The sequence below is a fragment of the Hyaena hyaena genome, unplaced genomic scaffold (genome assembly GCF_003009895.1).
Source record: "Hyaena hyaena isolate Hyena2069 unplaced genomic scaffold, ASM300989v1 scaffold_875, whole genome shotgun sequence".
Lineage (NCBI taxonomy): Eukaryota > Metazoa > Chordata > Mammalia > Carnivora > Hyaenidae > Hyaena > Hyaena hyaena.
In genome coordinates, this window is record NW_024081507.1 from 354,471 (window position 1) to 372,288 (window position 17,818).

At 34.8% G+C, this 17,818-nt stretch overlaps 2 protein-coding genes across 6 annotated transcripts in view; one reads left to right on the top strand and one right to left on the bottom strand.

The window, feature by feature from the left end:
- FAM13C (family with sequence similarity 13 member C) overlaps nt 1-7,083 on the top strand; it is a 155,061-nt gene extending 147,978 nt beyond the window's left edge. For both annotated transcript variants that reach the window (XM_039220231.1, XM_039220230.1), the window contains 3 exons: nt 1,228-1,424; nt 3,015-3,116; nt 6,567-7,083. In XM_039220231.1, the coding sequence (XP_039076162.1) occupies nt 1,228-1,424; nt 3,015-3,116; nt 6,567-6,690 (423 nt within the window). In that variant the 3' untranslated portion in view covers nt 6,691-7,083. The remainder of the gene's footprint in view (nt 1-1,227; nt 1,425-3,014; nt 3,117-6,566) is intronic.
- A 1,049-nt stretch (nt 7,084-8,132) lies between these two features.
- Nucleotides 8,133-17,818, bottom strand: part of PHYHIPL (phytanoyl-CoA 2-hydroxylase interacting protein like) — a 79,121-nt gene continuing 69,435 nt past the window's right edge. For all 4 annotated transcript variants that reach the window (XM_039220225.1, XM_039220227.1, XM_039220228.1 and 1 more), the window contains exon 5: nt 8,133-9,199. In XM_039220225.1, the coding sequence (XP_039076156.1) occupies nt 8,665-9,199 (535 nt within the window). In that variant the 3' untranslated portion in view covers nt 8,133-8,664. The remainder of the gene's footprint in view (nt 9,200-17,818) is intronic.

Below are 17,818 nucleotides of genomic sequence, written 5' to 3' on the forward strand. Positions count from 1 at the left end.
GGGTAAGAGAGAAAATCCCAGGTAGGCTCTTGTAGAGCTTGCACTCACAAACCACGAGAACATGAGCTGAGCCAAAGTCAAGAGTGAGACGCTTAAACCAACTGAGCCACCCAGGTGCCCCAGCAATTGCATTTTTGAAGTCAGTTTTAATATTTGCTTCAATTTCTTGGATGAGGAGAACAACTGATGAATTTCAATTTAGCATCATCTAATTTACAACACAGCTAGACCACACAGAGCCTTTCTATTCTCTGTGTTAATTTTTCTTCTTTAATAAAGAAAATTGACTACATATTCCTTGATACAATGAAACATTTGTTTTTCGTACCATTTGACAATCACTGTATAAAACACAAGATTTATTTCAGTAGAAAACATGGCCACTGAAATTGAGCTAGACTGTTTTTAATAAAGAATGATTTATGGGAATACAGAACTGGAAAGGCACCACAAATCCTACTCCATTAATATTAAAACAGTCACTTGCTCAAAGTATCAATATAAAAAGGAATAAACATTAACAAATATACATTTAAGCATACTGGACTACATTTATAATTTCACAATTTCAAAGACAAACACAATAGTGATTCATAATCTCTAAAATGTTTCCATTAAGGAAGCATGGTTTAAAATGGGGTATGATTTTCAGATTTCCTTGCAAGAAATTCTTTTGGTTGTATTTGTAATACTGGTAAGTATTAGCAGAACAGGTTAAGGAATAACTCCATTTTGTTTTGGCCTTCATAGAGCTCTTCTCTGAATTTGTCAATTTTCTGACTATTCTCTGTATCGGAATGTGGCTCACACCAGGACTTGATGTGGGGTATTTCTGAATGGCAAAATGTGTCTGAAGTCCCTTTCATCCTAACCCATGTAATTGTTGTGAAGCTGGGGCCCATGTCTGAGTGAGAGGGAAGAACTAGGAGGCAGTGCAACCAAGAATGGGACCATATCCTAGATTCTATGCCTTCTTTGGCCCAGCAAAAAGATGAGCTTGCTGAGCATTTTAGCCAAGCATGCGGGGGTGCCTCTTTGCTCATTAACTTCTGTAAGTTCTTTGATGCAACCGGAGAAGAGTCACTCTTGGTTGTTTCTGGTTTTTTAGTAGGTACAGAGTTCACCTATTCTTCTCATGGTGTCTAATTGTGGTTCCACTTCCTGTTTTTGCTTCAAGAGTCACTTACCATTTTTGTGACTTGAATTAACTCTGCTTGTGATAAGCAGGAGGAAGAGGACTCTGATGAAGACTGTCCACAGGGAAGCCAACAACCTTCTTTGCCAGATCCAGCATCTCACCTTCCTATTGGTGACCACCTCACCTTTTCTAATGAAACTGAGCCTATTAGGGTCCTGCTGCCAGATGAAAAAAAAGAAATCAAACAACCAGCTCTATCCATGTCCAATTTACATGAGGCCACGATGTGAGTATGAATCTTAAATATAGAGTCTCTTTCTAACTCCTTCTAGTCTGGGGTACCTTATATGTGCATACAAAATTCACAAGAGCTGTTAGGCTCTCTAAAAAATGCAACCTGCCAGAGAGCAGCTTAAAAGCATAATCTGGTTGTTCTCTTTACTGGAGAATTGAGAAGACAAAGCCATGAGGAACCAACACTCCCAATAAGGTCCCAAAGTTGCCAAAAATGCTAATGTTCAATTTCCTATAGTTGCATATCTTTTCAGCAGGGTCTGGCACCAGTCTAATTCTCAGCAGTGTGTGAAGCAGAGCTGGCCTTTGAAAATGCTGGACCAAAAGGAATTGGGATCCCACATGACTCAACATTTGTCAAGGCCTTTAGATAAGATGGTTTCTCTAGGCTGGGAATCTCCTTGGGCTTAAGAAAATGAGTTGCCCTTCTTCTCCTACCACCCTCAGGAGCTATTTGTATTTTCATTAGTATTATCATTACCATTTTTTAGTAGGCAGCATTCCTTTTATCATTTGACTTTCTTCAGTTTGTATATTATAGGCCAGATTATGAGATTTCCTTTAACATGTATTATAGTGTGGTAAGTGTATACCTCAAGATAGGTATGGAATCCCCCAAAATATATAAGGTGAGACTAAGGACTAAGTTGTAAACTGAGATTTTAGTGTGCTTGTAGAATCAGTTGGTACCACAACTTCGGCTCAGAGAAGTAATCTGTTTGGAAGCAGAAAATCCATCTTCCATTCTTTTTTTTCTTTCTTCTTTCTCTCCCTCATTCCCTCTCTTTCCTTTCCTTCATTTATTTATTGTTGGTTGGTTGGTTGTTCTGAAGCAGCTTTTGAGAGGTGTTAGAATTCTTTTTTTTTTTTTTTTAAGAAATGTCAATATATAATTTTAGGGAGTTCAAAGTCTCTGAAACCATGCACAAGTTCACTAGATAAAAATTCCTGCTCTAAAAGTGTATGACTTTGCCTTAGTAGAATGAAGTGAGTAGAAGTTTCAGTTTAACTCTACCTTCATTTCAGGTCTTAGTTTCATTCCCATGGGTTTTGCCATTTTCGCTATACTCTACAATAAGGGTGGAATTTTCTTTAAACTCTCTTCTTCTTGTGTCTCTTAAGTCTAGTCTATCACCAAATACCAATGAGTATTCTTTTACAATGTCTCCTTCTCCCTCATCCATTCATATGGTCATTACCCTCATCACACTTCATTTTTATCTTTCTTGAGATTTTAAGTAATCTCTACACCCAATGTGGGGCTCGAACTTACAACCCTGAGATCTAGAGTCACATGCTCTCCTGACTTAGCTAGACAGGCGCTGCACCCTACCACATTTTATAATGGATTCAGTCACTCAGTCAGCTTGTCTCCTCCCTTCTCCTCTCCTATGACATTGTTTTCATCCTCTGCTTATATGCTTCCCTATGATTAGGCTCTACATATACTATATTTATTCAAAAGATACTCTTTTAGGCTACCCATCAGTATCATAATATGATTTGATGAATTGATAAATTGTCTTGATGTTTCAATAATGCAGAGTTCAGTAACAGCAAATCTGTATTTTACTTGGTATAGGCCTGTACTTCTTGACCATCTCCGAGAAACTAGGGCTGACAAGAAGAGACTTCGGAAAGCCTTAAGAGAATTTGAAGAACAGTTTTTTAAACAAACGGGAAGGTAAGTGTGGGCAAAGTTTTTTTTTAAGCTAGTATTTTCTAGGGAACTATTGTTAAGAATGAGCTGCAGTTTTTGGCAGCAATGTGATTTTATAGAAGATATAAATAATTTCAATAGTGACTGAGACTCAGGATCTAATGCAACATTCTAATATTTGCCATTATTAGGTATGTTTTTTGGGAGGATGTATGACACCAGGCTTTAAAAAAATAAAAGATGAATTCTAAAAATCCTTAACTTTGCTTAACAAATTTCTTTATAATTATTGGATTTATCTAAAACTTTAAAAAATCTATTTGATTTTTTAACCCATATAATTTATTTGTTCTTGGTTAGTTTTACGAATTATTCCCTAGTTCATTAAACAATTCTTCCTTTGCTTTAAATATAACTTTTAAACTTCAGGATCTACCCTTAATTATTTATTTTCATGGTTTGGTCTAACATTCATAGCTCTTCTCTCTATTCTTTAAATAAATGCTTAGCCATATCCTCTATTTGTCTATTTTTGTCAACCCAAGTTTCATTATGCACTCCATTAGTTTCCTCTAAAAATTTTTTTAATGTTTTATTTATTTCTGAGAGAGAGAGAGAGAGACAGCATGAGCAGGGGAGAGTCAGAGAGACAGGGAGACACAGAATCCAAAAGAGGCTCCAGGCTCTGAGCTAGCTGTCAGCATAGAGCCTGATGCAGGCCATGAGATCATGACCTGAGCCAAAGTCGTACGCTTAACCATCTGAGCCACCCAGGCTCCCCTAGTTTCCTCTAAATTTGGGTGTATTGCCAATGTATATATAATTTTATAAGTACAATTTATATATGTATTTATATTTGTGTTATATATGTGTGCATGTATATATATATATATAATTATGAGATGAAGGATTATTTGTGTGTATGTGTCTGTATTTATGTATATCATGAGATTAAGGATTATTGATCTATGTAAGAGAAAGAAGAAAAATCATTTGGCTATCCTAAGCCAGCTTCCATGGTTGTAAGATGAAATGATTGGACTTCCTGGAATACTTTGGGAAGTTCTAGGTGTCATGTGGGATGTCAGTATTAAAAATAATAAGATGTAACTTTCTCAAAGTCACAAAGTTATTAAGGTGGCAGAGGTGGGAGTCAGTGATACACTGGCCCCTTGATATTCCTCTCCATCTACATATCTGCTTCTCCTGAATCCCTTCCATTTCAGCAGACTGAGGGTTGACCTGATTTCTAAAGCACCTGAAAACTTCATCTACTCATCTCTTAGCAGTTTCTCCATTTCAGTCCTCCAGAGTGGTACACTAGGACTTGACCTATTAAGCCAAACTTTTTTTACTCAGCAAATACAGATGTAACTCACTTTGTTTTCTACCTGGATTCCAACTGTACCTTTCTGCTGTTGTTAACTAATCTAGTGAAAAATGTTATGTGGCTGTTAAATTTAGATTATAAAACATAATTTTTCATTTTCTTTTCCTATTTCCATTTTTTTCCTTTACAGAATTTCCATAAAGCTTCTATATTTACAATTTTTTTTTTACCTATATGAACCTAGGAGTCTAAAACTTTGAGAATCCCCCTCACCCACCAGTGTGCTAGTAGTCCTGCCTAACGGAGGACTGCCACTAGAGAGTGGTATTTGGCATGCCTTTTCCTTTTGATGTACAGAGAAGTTAGTGATGTTCTATGTATAGTAATTTACTGTACCTTTGAGTCCTAACCCCACTTCAGATATGCCTATATTTGACTGAGGTTTTAGGCCCTCTTGTGATAATATATTTAAATTAAATGCCAAAGTGGTAGTAGATCACAACTAAAGTCAAAGGGTTGAATGGTTAAGGAAATATGAATCTTAATCTTTTTTCCTAAAACATTTTATTAGGAAAGCCTAATCCTATCCATAAGGTAAAATAACCATGCAAATAGAGTACTAAAAAGTTTAAGTTACTATAAATGTTCTTGGTAATATTTGCCAAGCAAGAGGACTAATCTTATAGATATGACATTAACAGTTATCAGCCAGGAACTGTATTAAGCACATTAACATGCTTTACATAACAGGAAAGTTGCTTCAGAAAATACTTAGCAAAAATTTTCATTATGGCCAATGCACTCTGCTTTATGAGCCAAAATGTAGTGTGCAGGACCAGGGAAAAGTTACATGATGGATTACTAGTATTTCTCTATAAATTAGACCGTTTCTTCACTTATATATGTTTATAGAAGTTAAGGTGGTATTAAATGCCCAGATAAAAGGTTGGGTAACATAAGCATAACACAGAACGGAGGCAAGCAATTGTTAAATAATTTAGGCAATGTTTAATAGAAACCTTGTCTATAGATTTGTGTACTCTTCTGAGTTCTGTACTAGAAATTCCAGGGTGTATCACAAGTAGATAACTACATTCTTAGGAAATCTTTATACATTCACTTTTTTTTTAATTTGTGAGAGGTATTTCTTTTATCAGTACTGGGAAAATAGAAGGGACTATAGGTAAAACATTAAATGCTTGCTATTTACCTAGATTCAGCCATACTAATATTAGTGTTTATTTTCAGTAGCAACAGTAGTACTTCATCTGTTTTCCACCCCATGAATTTCAAAGTCATGAGTGAAAATGTTCTAAAAGCAATTGGTCATCTTATCAACCAAGGAGACAAAGGCCTTCTAAGATCCTGAATCAATTACTACCCTTTATAAAACATATCCTGGCAACTTATTTTTATGGGTAGGACACAGTTTTAACTCCAGATGTTACCCAAACATTCTTCAAAGTAAATGGCAAGAATACACAGTAGTTAGAATGCATATGTATAAACTATGCTTGGTCAGATGTGTAGCTTAGAATTAGTGTGCAAGAGAACCCACTGCAATTCACACTCCCATAAATTCAATCCATGAACATCTCCTTGATTCTACTACACATTGGCAGAAATAGGTATTATAATTAAAAGAAAACTTGGAAATATTTCATGTTTACAAGATGGCCAATGAGCCTTTTTTCCCCTATCACAATAAATTTATAAATTCTATTAATTTCTGTAGCTTTTTTTGGTTGAATTTTGAACAATTCTCACTGTCAGAGATGGACACTCTGCACAGGTATGGGACTTTGGCATGAATAATGGTAGAATAACTAGATAAAGAATGTCTTGAGTTCTGGATTTTGTTTTATCCCTCAGACCTTTTTACTTGTTCCATTGTTATGTCTCAGCACTGGATTATATATTTGCAAAACACTTATGAGATTCAAGTTCTCAAAGGGTACTATTATATAAAAATCAAATAGCACATGAAAGAGGGAGGGTGTGAAGGTGGAAGGTGAGCTGAAAAACAAATGATGGAAAAACTAAGTGGAAATATCTACCCTGTACATTCTCATGTAAAAATTATAAAAGGATTTTTAATGACTGAATTTATTATGAGCTAATAGAGAGTCTTTCCTGTTTTGCAGAAGTCCACAAAAGGAAGATAGGATACCAATGGCAGATGAGTACTATGAATACAAGCACATAAAAGCCAAACTGAGACTATTAGAGGTCCTCATCAGCAAGCAAGATGTGGCCAAAACCATCTGAGTTTCAGGAAGTATTTCAACAAGGATAAGGCCAAGTTTCTTTACCACTGCCATTCTTGCTAAGTAGTTTTGACATTCTGAAAATTGAAGCACTTTAGTGGTAATATGAGCTATTTTTAAGAAGGGATGGCAAATGTAATTATAAATGAGGGTGGAGGATTTAAATGGGGGAAATATAATAAGTAACAGTATAATTGGAAAAAAAAATATTGTTCGCTCCATGCCAAGGAGAAAACACATGGTCAGTATAATTATTTCAAAAAATATCTTAATATTTTATCAAATCTAAATAATACTTGTTCAGTGGGCCACTTGTTAGGAAAAGTCTATTTTGTGTCCAAAAATTGCTTATGTTAATATATGAGAAAGAGCATGATTTTTAAAAAAATAATAAGAGGAGGAAAAGAAACTTTTCTTTTTATGTAGGCAGGAATATGGCTAGCAAGAATTTAATTTATTTAAAACTTCTAATAGATTTTTAAGTGATTAAAAAAATCTACCTTTTCCCTTAAGTCTGCTAGGCTATTCAGTAAAGCATACTAGAATGTGTCACTGCTAATTTTTTATTTCCATATAAAAATAGCACATTATTTTATCAGTTATTTGAGATTTTACATTTCTGGTTACCAAAGTTCATTCTGATAGCATGTACTTTCTGAATTAACTTTGTCTATAATGACAGATGTTTATATTAAAATAAAATATTGTATTAAAATTTGAAAGTAGGTATTTTGGGATAGATTCATGGTCTGCAGTATATAATCTAATGTGATCATAGTTATGATTGCTACCTTTTTTGTTTACTATAAGATTATATAACTATTTTTCCATTGGGAATATGCATTTTTCTTAAGGTTCCAAGGTCTATACTTTGTAAAGTCACAAAGCTTTCTCATGAGTTGTAGGTATTCTTCATCTTGCACAAAATTTGTATACTGTTAAGACACCTTGGAAAAGAAGCCTGTACATTTTGTTTGCTTCATCAACTTTAGTGCATATAGTTTTGTGTTATTTTGTATTAAAACACATTTATTATTTTTGCCTTTGTAAAAATAAGAGGTCAATGTTTTCTCTCTTGTAACAACCATGTTTGTATTTCTGTTTTCTGTAATGTTTAAGCAAGATGCTGAACAAATTCACATTTTCATATAGTTTGGTTGGGAAGAATATTGACTTTCAGAAGTAGAGTATTTCAGAGGCTTATTGTCTACTCTGTATTTACCTGGTATTTTATAACTTTTATGAACCAGAATGATGTCCTTCATAAAGTTGTTTAATTGAAGTCATCTACTTGTAACAGGACAGATACACAACTATTTGAAGTTTACAAACTACATCTTTGATAAGGGAAATGGTTTCATGACATGTATACAATTGCTATTAAAATGTAACTCTATATATTCTATATGATTGTAAATATTTTATACAACAATACAAATAAAATATTTTTCTATTATATTTATTATGTTGAAACACAATAGTTGTTTCCTGTTAGCTAATATAAATAACATAAATAACACTGTCAAACAACAAGTTGGAAGTGTTGACAATTCTAGGCTTCAAGATTTAACTCATGCTGCAATTACACCCTTTCATGCGGTTTGGAGTTATCCCAATATTCGTTCAGTAGATTAAAATGAATGCATATTTAAACACCATTTATAAGCTGTTATTTTGTGTTTTGCTAAAGCGTTTATATAATTGTCTTGTTATGTTTGGCATAAAGGAAAAATAAAAACATTGCAGCATCTAGGCAATAAAGTGTCAGAGGAGAACTTTCATCATTGAAAGTAATGGGAAGGGCAGGGAATAGGAAACACTAAAATGGCTCTGAATGGAATTTGAAAAATGGCAGTTTGCTTTTGGTGATAGCGGCATGTGCATGCTTCAGTGGAAAACATCTGGTGATGAAAATGGACAACAGAGGATCAATGCTCCTAAGGGAAGAAAAGGGACTGCGTAAGAAAAGTGGGCATTAACGTCCAACACTGATATTACAGGTTTTGCAGCTGGGATCTTTCTTTGCATTTGCAGTAGACAGACTCATGAGCTGATGACCAGTGATTTCTGCTACAGTGCCCAGAGAAAGATCCACAGGATCAGTGTAAATGACTTCTAAAATGACATCCTGGGCATGGTGGTAAACCAGCACCCCATCTTCTTCTGTGCAGGTCAAAAATTTATTATCCTTGGAATTTAGCTGAGGAAGGCGCTGCTTACAAAATTCATCTCCTGGTGATCCCACAGGGGCAATAACAAGAATCACATAATGATAAGCAGTGTACATACAGTAGAAGTCCCCAAAGTATAAGTTACTATTGGGGTTAAAAAGTTTTTCTGCTGCAATCTCAAACCTGTATCTTCCATAAGGGGAATCCTGGGGTGGCTTCCCAGTATTAAATTCAGTGCTGCAGCTGAAGAAAATGCCTTCTAATTTTCCACTGATAGGAGAGCCATGGCTACCACTGTTATCCTTGACAGATGGCTGCATAGCATTCCCATGATGTTCCCTGCAATAGAAAAGAAATGATCACTTCTTGATATAATAGTAGTAAAGCTATTGATTTATATGAAGATTTTAGTGGTGGACAGTCTAAAAGTCTGAATCATCCTACTATCAGATCAAGGAGAATCCATTTTTTGACCTACTTTACTTTTATGTGCTTTAATGCTAGAATGGTCTACAAACCTTGGAGGTCTTTATATAATAAATTCCCTGGCCAGAAAAACCAAACTGGAATTAGAAACCTTACAACTGAAATCACATCCATTATTATATGCCTACTGGATTTTTTTAAAACTTTTCTTTTTTAATGTTTTATTTATTTCTGAGAGAGAGAAGAATGAGAGAGAGAGCGTGAGCAGGGGACGGTCAGAGAGAGAGGGAGATACAGAATCTGAAGCAGGCTTCAGGCTCTGAGCTAGCTGTCAGCACAGAGCCCCATGCAGGGCTCGAACCCACAAACCATGAGATCATGACCTGAGCTGAAGTCGGATGCCCAATCGACTGAGCCACCCAGGCACCCCACCTATTGAGTTTTAGAAGTAGCTTTTTGAAGAGAAAACTGTACTAACGTTATTGGTTAGTTAAATATACTGGATGTTTCTTTAAAGTATGCCATAAATTTAGTCCTGAGTACTGTCCATGTATATTGGCACAAAAGTGTTTTGTGTTATTTTGTTTTTTAGGTTTTTTTCCCCCAGGGTACTGTTTGCTAATCAGGTCCTTTCTCTTGTGTTTTTCTTACAACAGAGCTGGTTATTCCTCCTTTACCATTCCCCCAGTTCTATTCTCCATCCTTCTTGCCTTCCACTGTGGGCTGGGACTCTATCATCCAGTTCATCCTCCCTTGGTCCCTTACATTTCAGTTCTGCCAGTGTGGGCACCAGCATATCTAGGAGAGGAGGGAATAAAGCCTTGAGTGTGTTGTCTTCTAATTCCTCCATGCTTCAGAACCTTGTGGTTCTTACGTAGGTGAATTCATCTGTACCACGTCTCTATTTCTCCTATCAGGTGTCCTCTGTCCCCCTTTTCAAGAATAGTAAAACTTTCCAACTCTTGATAGTTCTTGGTTGCTTTAGCATTCCTTATTAGTTGCCTTAACCCTACCTATAACTTTGAGAATGGTGCTTCTGTCAAATTTTCTCAAGAACTCCTACTAAATGCCCCTTCTCTTTCTTGTTGGGTCCTTGACCAGAAAGACTTGGGATGAAAAATACAACCTACTATGTAGGCATGAGAAAGTTCCCAGGCAACATGCTGCTGCTTCTCCTTCTTATTCTCTTCTCCTTCTTCTCATTCTATTCTTTTTTTAAAAATGTAATTTATTGTCAAGTTGGCTAACATACAGTGTATACAGTGTATCCCGTGATTCACTTACATACAACACCCAAGTGCTCATTCCGACAAGTGCCCTCGTCAATGCCCATCACCCATTTTCCCCTCTCCTCCACCTCCCTCCCCATGAATCTTCAGTTTGTTCTCTGTATTTAAGAGTCTCTTATGATTTGCCTTCCTCACTCTCTGTTTGTAACTATCTTTTCCCATTCCCTTTACCATGGTCTTCTGTTAAGTTGCTCAAGTTCTACATGCGAGTAAAAACATGATATTCTGTCTCTCTCGACTGACTTGTTTCACTTAGCATAATACTCTCCAATTCCATCCATGTTGCTGCAAATGGCAGGATTTCATTCTTTCTCATTGCCAAGTAGTATTCCATTATATATATAAACCACATCTTCTTTATCCATTCATCAGTTGATGGACATTTAGGCTCTTTTCATAATTTGGCTATTGTTGAAAGCGTGGCCATAAACATTGGGGTACATGTGCCCCTATGAAACAGCACTCCTGTATCCTCTAGACAAACTCCTAGTAGTGCTACTGCTACATAGGGTAGTTATATTTTTACTAAAAGAGACTTTGGATAAGTGAGGTGTGCCCAAGATCTCCCCTGACTTTAGAACAGCAATTAGCCTCAAATTCTACTACCAAGGAAGCTTATTTAAAAAATACAGATTCAAAGTGAGACCAAGAAACAGTCTGTCACATAGTAGAAGACACTTGAAAAATAAATGATGTATGACATTCCAATTGGACCCCACATTTTTATTCTTACTGTTCTTCTTTCCTCCTGATGTTCCAAAAATTTCTTCTATTATAATTCCCTTCGTTTTTCAAAAACTTTAAAAAAAACACAATGGTCCAAAATCTTTGGGGTGCAGCAAAACGTTCTAAGAGGGAGGTTTAGAGCAATACAGGCCTATCTCAAGAAGCAAGAAAAAAAAATCTCAAACAATCTTACTTAACCCCAAAAGGAGCTATAAAAAGAAGAAAAAACAAAACTCAAACCCAGCAAAGGAAGAAAATAATAAAGATTAGAGTAGAAATAAATGATATAGAAACTAAAAAAGCATAACAGAACATATCAATGAAACCAGGAGGTGGTTCTTCAAAAAGATTAACAAAGTTGATAAACCACTAGGAAGACTCATTGAAAAAAAGAGGACACAAATTCACAATACTAATGGAAGAGGATAAATAACAACCAACACCACAAAAATACACACAACTGTGAAAGATCTTATGTGCCAACAAACTGGACAACCTAAAAGAAATGGATAAATTCCTAGAAACATATAACCTATCAAAGCTAAAGCAAGAAGAAATAGAAAATTTGAACAGACCTATTACCATCAATGAAGTCAAAATGATAATCAAAAACCTTTCAAGAAAACAAAAGTCCAGGACTAGACAACTTCACAAACAAATTCTACAAAACGTTTAAAGAAGACTTAATACCCATTCTTCTCAAACTATTAAAAAGTATCCAAATTGGTAAGGAAGAAGTAAAACTCTCACTATATATACTATATATTACATATAAAAACCCTAAATGGAGCACCCGGGTGGCTCAGTTGGTTAAGTGTCCAACTCTTGGTTTCGGCTCAGGTCATGATCTCATGGTTCATGGGTTTGAGCCCCGCATCAGGCTCTTCACTGTCAGTGGACTGTCAGTGCAGAGCCTGCTTGGGATTTTCTCTCTCTCTCCCTCTCTCGCTGCTCTTCCTGCATTTTCTCTCCCTCTCTCTCTCTCAAAAACAAATAAACTTTAAAAAAACCTTAAAAACTCCACCGAAAACCTATTAGAAATGATTCATGAATTCAGTAAAGTCACAGGATACAAAATCAATGTACAGAAATCCACTGCATTTCTATGCACTAATAATGAAACAACAGAAAGAGAAATTAAGAAAACAATCTCATATACAATTTCACCAAAGGCAATAAAATATTAAACTTAGCCAAAAATCTGAAAGGCTGTACTTTAAAAACAATGAAGAAAAAATTCAAGATGACACAAAGAAATGGAAAGATATTCCATGCTTATGGGTTAGAGGAACAAATATTGTTAAAATGTTTTGCTACTCAAAGCAATCTATAAATTTAGTGTATTTTTCATAAAATTAGAACAATTCTAAAATTTGTATAGAACTACAAAAGACCTCAAATAGCCAAAGCAATCTTGAAAAAGAAAAACAAAGCTGGAGGTATCACAATTCCAGATTTCAAGTTATATTACAAAGTGGCAGTAATTAAAACATTATGGTACTAGAACAAAAATAGATGCATAGATCAATGGAACAGAATAGAAAACCCAGAAGTAAACCCACAATTATATGGGTTAATCTTCTCTTTGACAAAGGAGGGAACAATATCTAATGGGAAAAAGACAGTGTCTTCAACAAATGGTGCTGGGAAACTAAATGCAAAAGAATGAAACTGGACCACTTTCTTACACCATACACATAAGTAAACTCAGATTAAAGACCTAAATGTGAGACCAGAAACCATGAAAACCTAAAAGAGAGCACAGGCAATAATTTCTCTGACACTGGCCATAGAAACATTTTTCTAGATATGTCTCCCGAGGCAGGGGAAGTAAGAGCAAAAATAAGCTACTGGGACTACATAAAAATAAAAATAAAAAGCTTCTGTACAGTAAAAGAAACAGTCAACAAAATGAAAAGGAAACCAATGAAATGGGAAAAGATACTTGCAAGTGACATATCCAATAAAGAGTTAGTATCCAAATATATAAAGAACTTATACAACTCAACAAAAATGGGCAAAAGAAATGAACAGAGATTTCTTCAAAGAAGGCATCCAGTTGGCCAACAGACACATGAAAACGTGTTCAACATCACTCATCATCAGGAAAATGCAAATCAAAACTACAATAAGATATTACCTCATACCTGTCAGAATGGCTAAAATCAACATAAACAAATGTCGGTGAGGATATGGAGAAAAAGGAGCCCTCTTACACTATTGGTGGGAATGCAAATTAGTATAGCCACTGTGGAAAACAGTATGGAGATGCCTCAAAAAGTTAAACATAGAAATACCCTATGATCCCAGAATTTCACTACTGGGGTATTTACCCAAATACAAAAATCCTAATTCAAAGGGATACAAGCACCCTGTGTTTACTGCAGCAATATATATCATAGCCAAGTATGGAAGCTGCTCACATGTCCACCGACAGATGAATGGATAAAAAAGATATGGTGTATATGGTGTATGCAATGGAATATTACTTAGCTAAAAAGAGGATGAAATCTTGCTATTTGCAACAAAATGGATAAAACTAGAAAATATAAAGCTAAATGAAGTCCATCAGAGAAAGACAAATACTACATGATTTCACACATGTGAAAGTTAAGAATCAAAACAAATGAGCAAAATAAAAAAGAGACACAAACCAAGAAACCGACTCTTAACTATAGAGAACAACTAACTGATGGTTATTGAAGGGATGGTCATGGGAGGATGGAGACATAGGGGATGGGATTAAAGAGTACACTTATGATGAATAAAATAAAAAATAAAATAAAATAAAAAATATAAAATAATAAAGCAAAATAAAATACTAAAACTTCTTTTAGTCATTCTTTTAAGGGTAGATATGCTGGTGACAAATTCCCCTTAATTTTCCTTCATCTGAGAATGTCTTGATGCCCCTTTATTCTTTAAGGATATTTTCACTAAATATAGGGTCCTGGGGTTGACAGTTCTCTTTCAGAACTTAGAAATACTATGTCACTTCTTTCTGGTCTACATGGTTTCCAATGACAATGTTATTCAAATTGCTTACCCCCTATAGATGAGTTATCTGTTTTGTCTCTGATTACTTAGAAAATTTGTTTTGTCTTCAATTTTCGAAAATTTATAAAGTGTCTTTGAACGGATTTTATTTGGGTTTATCCTATTTGAAATTTACTTACCTTTTTTAATCTTTAGGTTTCTGTCCTTTGCTCAATTTGGGAACATATCAGCTATTTTTTCTCTGAATACTTTCTTAGCTCCACCCTCTTTCTCCTTTCCTTTTGACTCTAATGATATCAGTATTAGATTTTAGATCTACTAATATCGATATTTGTCCTACATGTCTGTGAAGCTGTGCTCTTTTTTTTTTTTTTTTCCAATTAATTTTCTCTTATTCAGTTTGGGTAATTTCTATTGTTCTATCTTCAAGTTTATGGATTCTTTCCTTTGTGCCCTTCATTTTGTTATTTAGTTTATCCACCAAGATTTTTACTTACAGTTTTTTTTTCAGTTCTACAATATCCATTTAGTTCTTTATATCTTCTAGATCTTTGCTGTTTCTATTTTTATTTGTTTCAAGTATATTTGTCATTGCTTATTGAAAAACTTTTATGGTGGTTGTTTGAAAATTCTTGTCAGATAATGCTAAGATATGGGATTGATATCTGTTGATCAGCTTTTCTCATTCAAGTTAAGATTTTCCTGATTCTTGGTGTCATGAGTGTATTTCAATTTTATCTTGGATTTTTGGGGTATTAGGTCTTATTATAACACTAGGTCTTATTTAAATCTAGGTATCTGAGCAGGCCTCTTTTGACTATGTATCAGCATGAGAAATGGATGAGTGTCATTTCATTGCTGTTAGGGAAGAAAAGTCTACGATTACCAGTCAGCCTCAACGACTGGGCAGACCAAGAGTATAGGCTTTCACTAGGCTTCTGCTAATACAATCTACCTGGAAGAGGGAGAAGATTTCTCAGTACTGCTCCCTACATGGACTTCACTGATATGCAGAGGCAAACCTTATTCCTGGGCTGCAGTGAAAAGTCCTGGTTTCTGGTAGCCTTCTGTGACACCACCCTTGGGAGGACAGTGATAGGTACAACATTGCCACTTGTGGGGAGTATAAGTCCCAGTTTCTGATTCAACTTTCTCTGACACCACTCCAGCAGGAGGTGGAAGAGGGGAGAGCTTCCTTACAGGTGGGAGAAGGTAGAAGTATCCCTACTTGACCTTGGCTGGTGAGGATGGAAAAACAGTTTTCCCCCACGGTGTTTAACTGAAGTAGGGCAATTAATGTCTAAAAGCTTTCTGTATTCAAGGCTATTCCTTTCCTGGTCATTTGGGTGAATAAAGCAGACTTTCTGAGTTTGTTTGTTTCTGTTTCTGTTTTGTTTTTTTGTTTTGTATCCATCAGCATTTTTGGGTTTCTGGTTTCTTTAGCACTCAGTCCAGAATGTAAGAGCTAAAAAAAAAAACCTAGGGAACTCATCACTGTGTTGTCCACTGAGTCCCATCGTCTCTAAGTGGTTTATCTTCTCTCCACTTTTCAGTCTTCTTCCACCTTTCAGATTTTTATGTTTCTTTTATATATAAAGTCCAGAGCTTTTAGTCATACTTAGCATCTGGTCCTGGCTCAAAATTCTTACCCTTGTTACAGTTACATTCTCATTAACAAAAAGTAAATATCAATATTATATGTGTCCACCATGAATCTATAAATTCAACTGATGAAAAAATAACAACAGAAAATATATAGACAAGAATTTGGACTAGGAAATTATGTATTAGTGACAGACGTCAACTATGAGATGTACAATCTAGCACCTAAAAGCACCAGGAATCCCAACATCTGTCTAGAAATGACGCTACCTCGTGAACCTGAAGGAGTAAGAGAGAAAGTGGTATTTTGACCTGGGGTAAAGGAAAACAGGATTTGCTTAGAAATTTATTTCTAGAGAGGTCAAAATGAGCTCAATTTATATGGATTGAGTCAGAATTTACCTAATGCTTTTTCATAATTTATAATGACTTGGAAAGTATTTCATCAGGTAAGTAAATTCAAGCACTGTGACTAACAAGATGATTATTTTAAATGGGCTTGTGATAAAGGAAGTGGGTCCTGATTAGAATTCATTACCTAAAAAGAAAATCAAGGTCCACTGAAGCTAATATCTACTATTTTTTAATAAAGCGTTTTAATAAAGCAATATTGAAGAACTGTACCCAATGTATTGAGAAATATATTTATTTATATATACTGCATCAGGATATATAATTTACATGGATTTTACAACTGTCATGGAAACTCCAACAAATGTAAAATTCCCTGTAAGTAAATAAGTCTTTTGTACGAGTAGACTGGAATCAATTACACAACATATACAATGACTTTTTCCAAGTTGTCTTTATCGTTTGTTTTCAGTCTTGGAAGAATTTTTGCCAACAGGTGATGCAAATTTTAGAATCTAAGGACATGAAAACAGGCTACTTTCCACCCAAAGGGCAGAGAAAATCAAGGAAATACTGACCTCCAGTGGCCACCTACAATACACAGTGGCAATATTCTAAGAATTTAAACTGTACCAAAGATGTATTTATTATATTCATGTATTTCTTATTAGAGAAAATAACAATAGTAGATCATTTTTGTTTTCAGTTTTTATGCCTAAAGAAAATATATATTCTTGTTCAATATATATGGTCATTCCTATTCACAACTGACAGAAACAATAATTTGTGTTATATCTGTACTCTCTAAATTAGGTGAATGGCATCCACCATGAATTACAGAGACTCAGGGTAAATAATTTACTAGCTAAAAGAATTAAGAACTAAACTCTGTGTTTATAAGATATTCAAGTATTAGGCAGGAATGTTTTTCAGCATCAAAATGTATTAAAACAACATGATATTGCAAAGTATTTCATTTGATGAAATCTGATGCCTAAATTCACTTCTCTCTGATTCCCTTTGCATTTTTCCACAGCTTGGAGCATATTTAAATCTAAAACCATGATTCTGATTTAAGAAAACTAGAGATGTATGAAACAAATAAATAACAACAAAACTTCCTAAATTTTTTCATATATAATCCCTTACAAAATTTAAAGTGAGACCAATGCTTTTAAAAAATGACACATTATAGAGACTACTATGTAAAAGTTTTAGAACCTATATAGCATTTATCATTTTAAAATTCTTAGTCTTATTTTAAAACATACATCTATTTAGTGTCCTGAAATGTTCTTCTACAAATACAAAAGTATTAAAATTCCCTGTAGCATAGATTTCTTTTGAATTCCCAGAAACTGCTTTCTGGGGTAAATATAGGCTACCTTAGAAATACTCGTTGAACACCAGAATTCAAAAGTAAACAAAGCAGACTGTTTTCATGAATAATTAATTCATGATCATGGCTGAGAGATCTCTACTTAGAAGCCTGAAAATCCCACCAGATTAACCATATTTCACGAATGTTACCTTTCACCCTTCATTTCCAATATCTTAAAGCGATTTA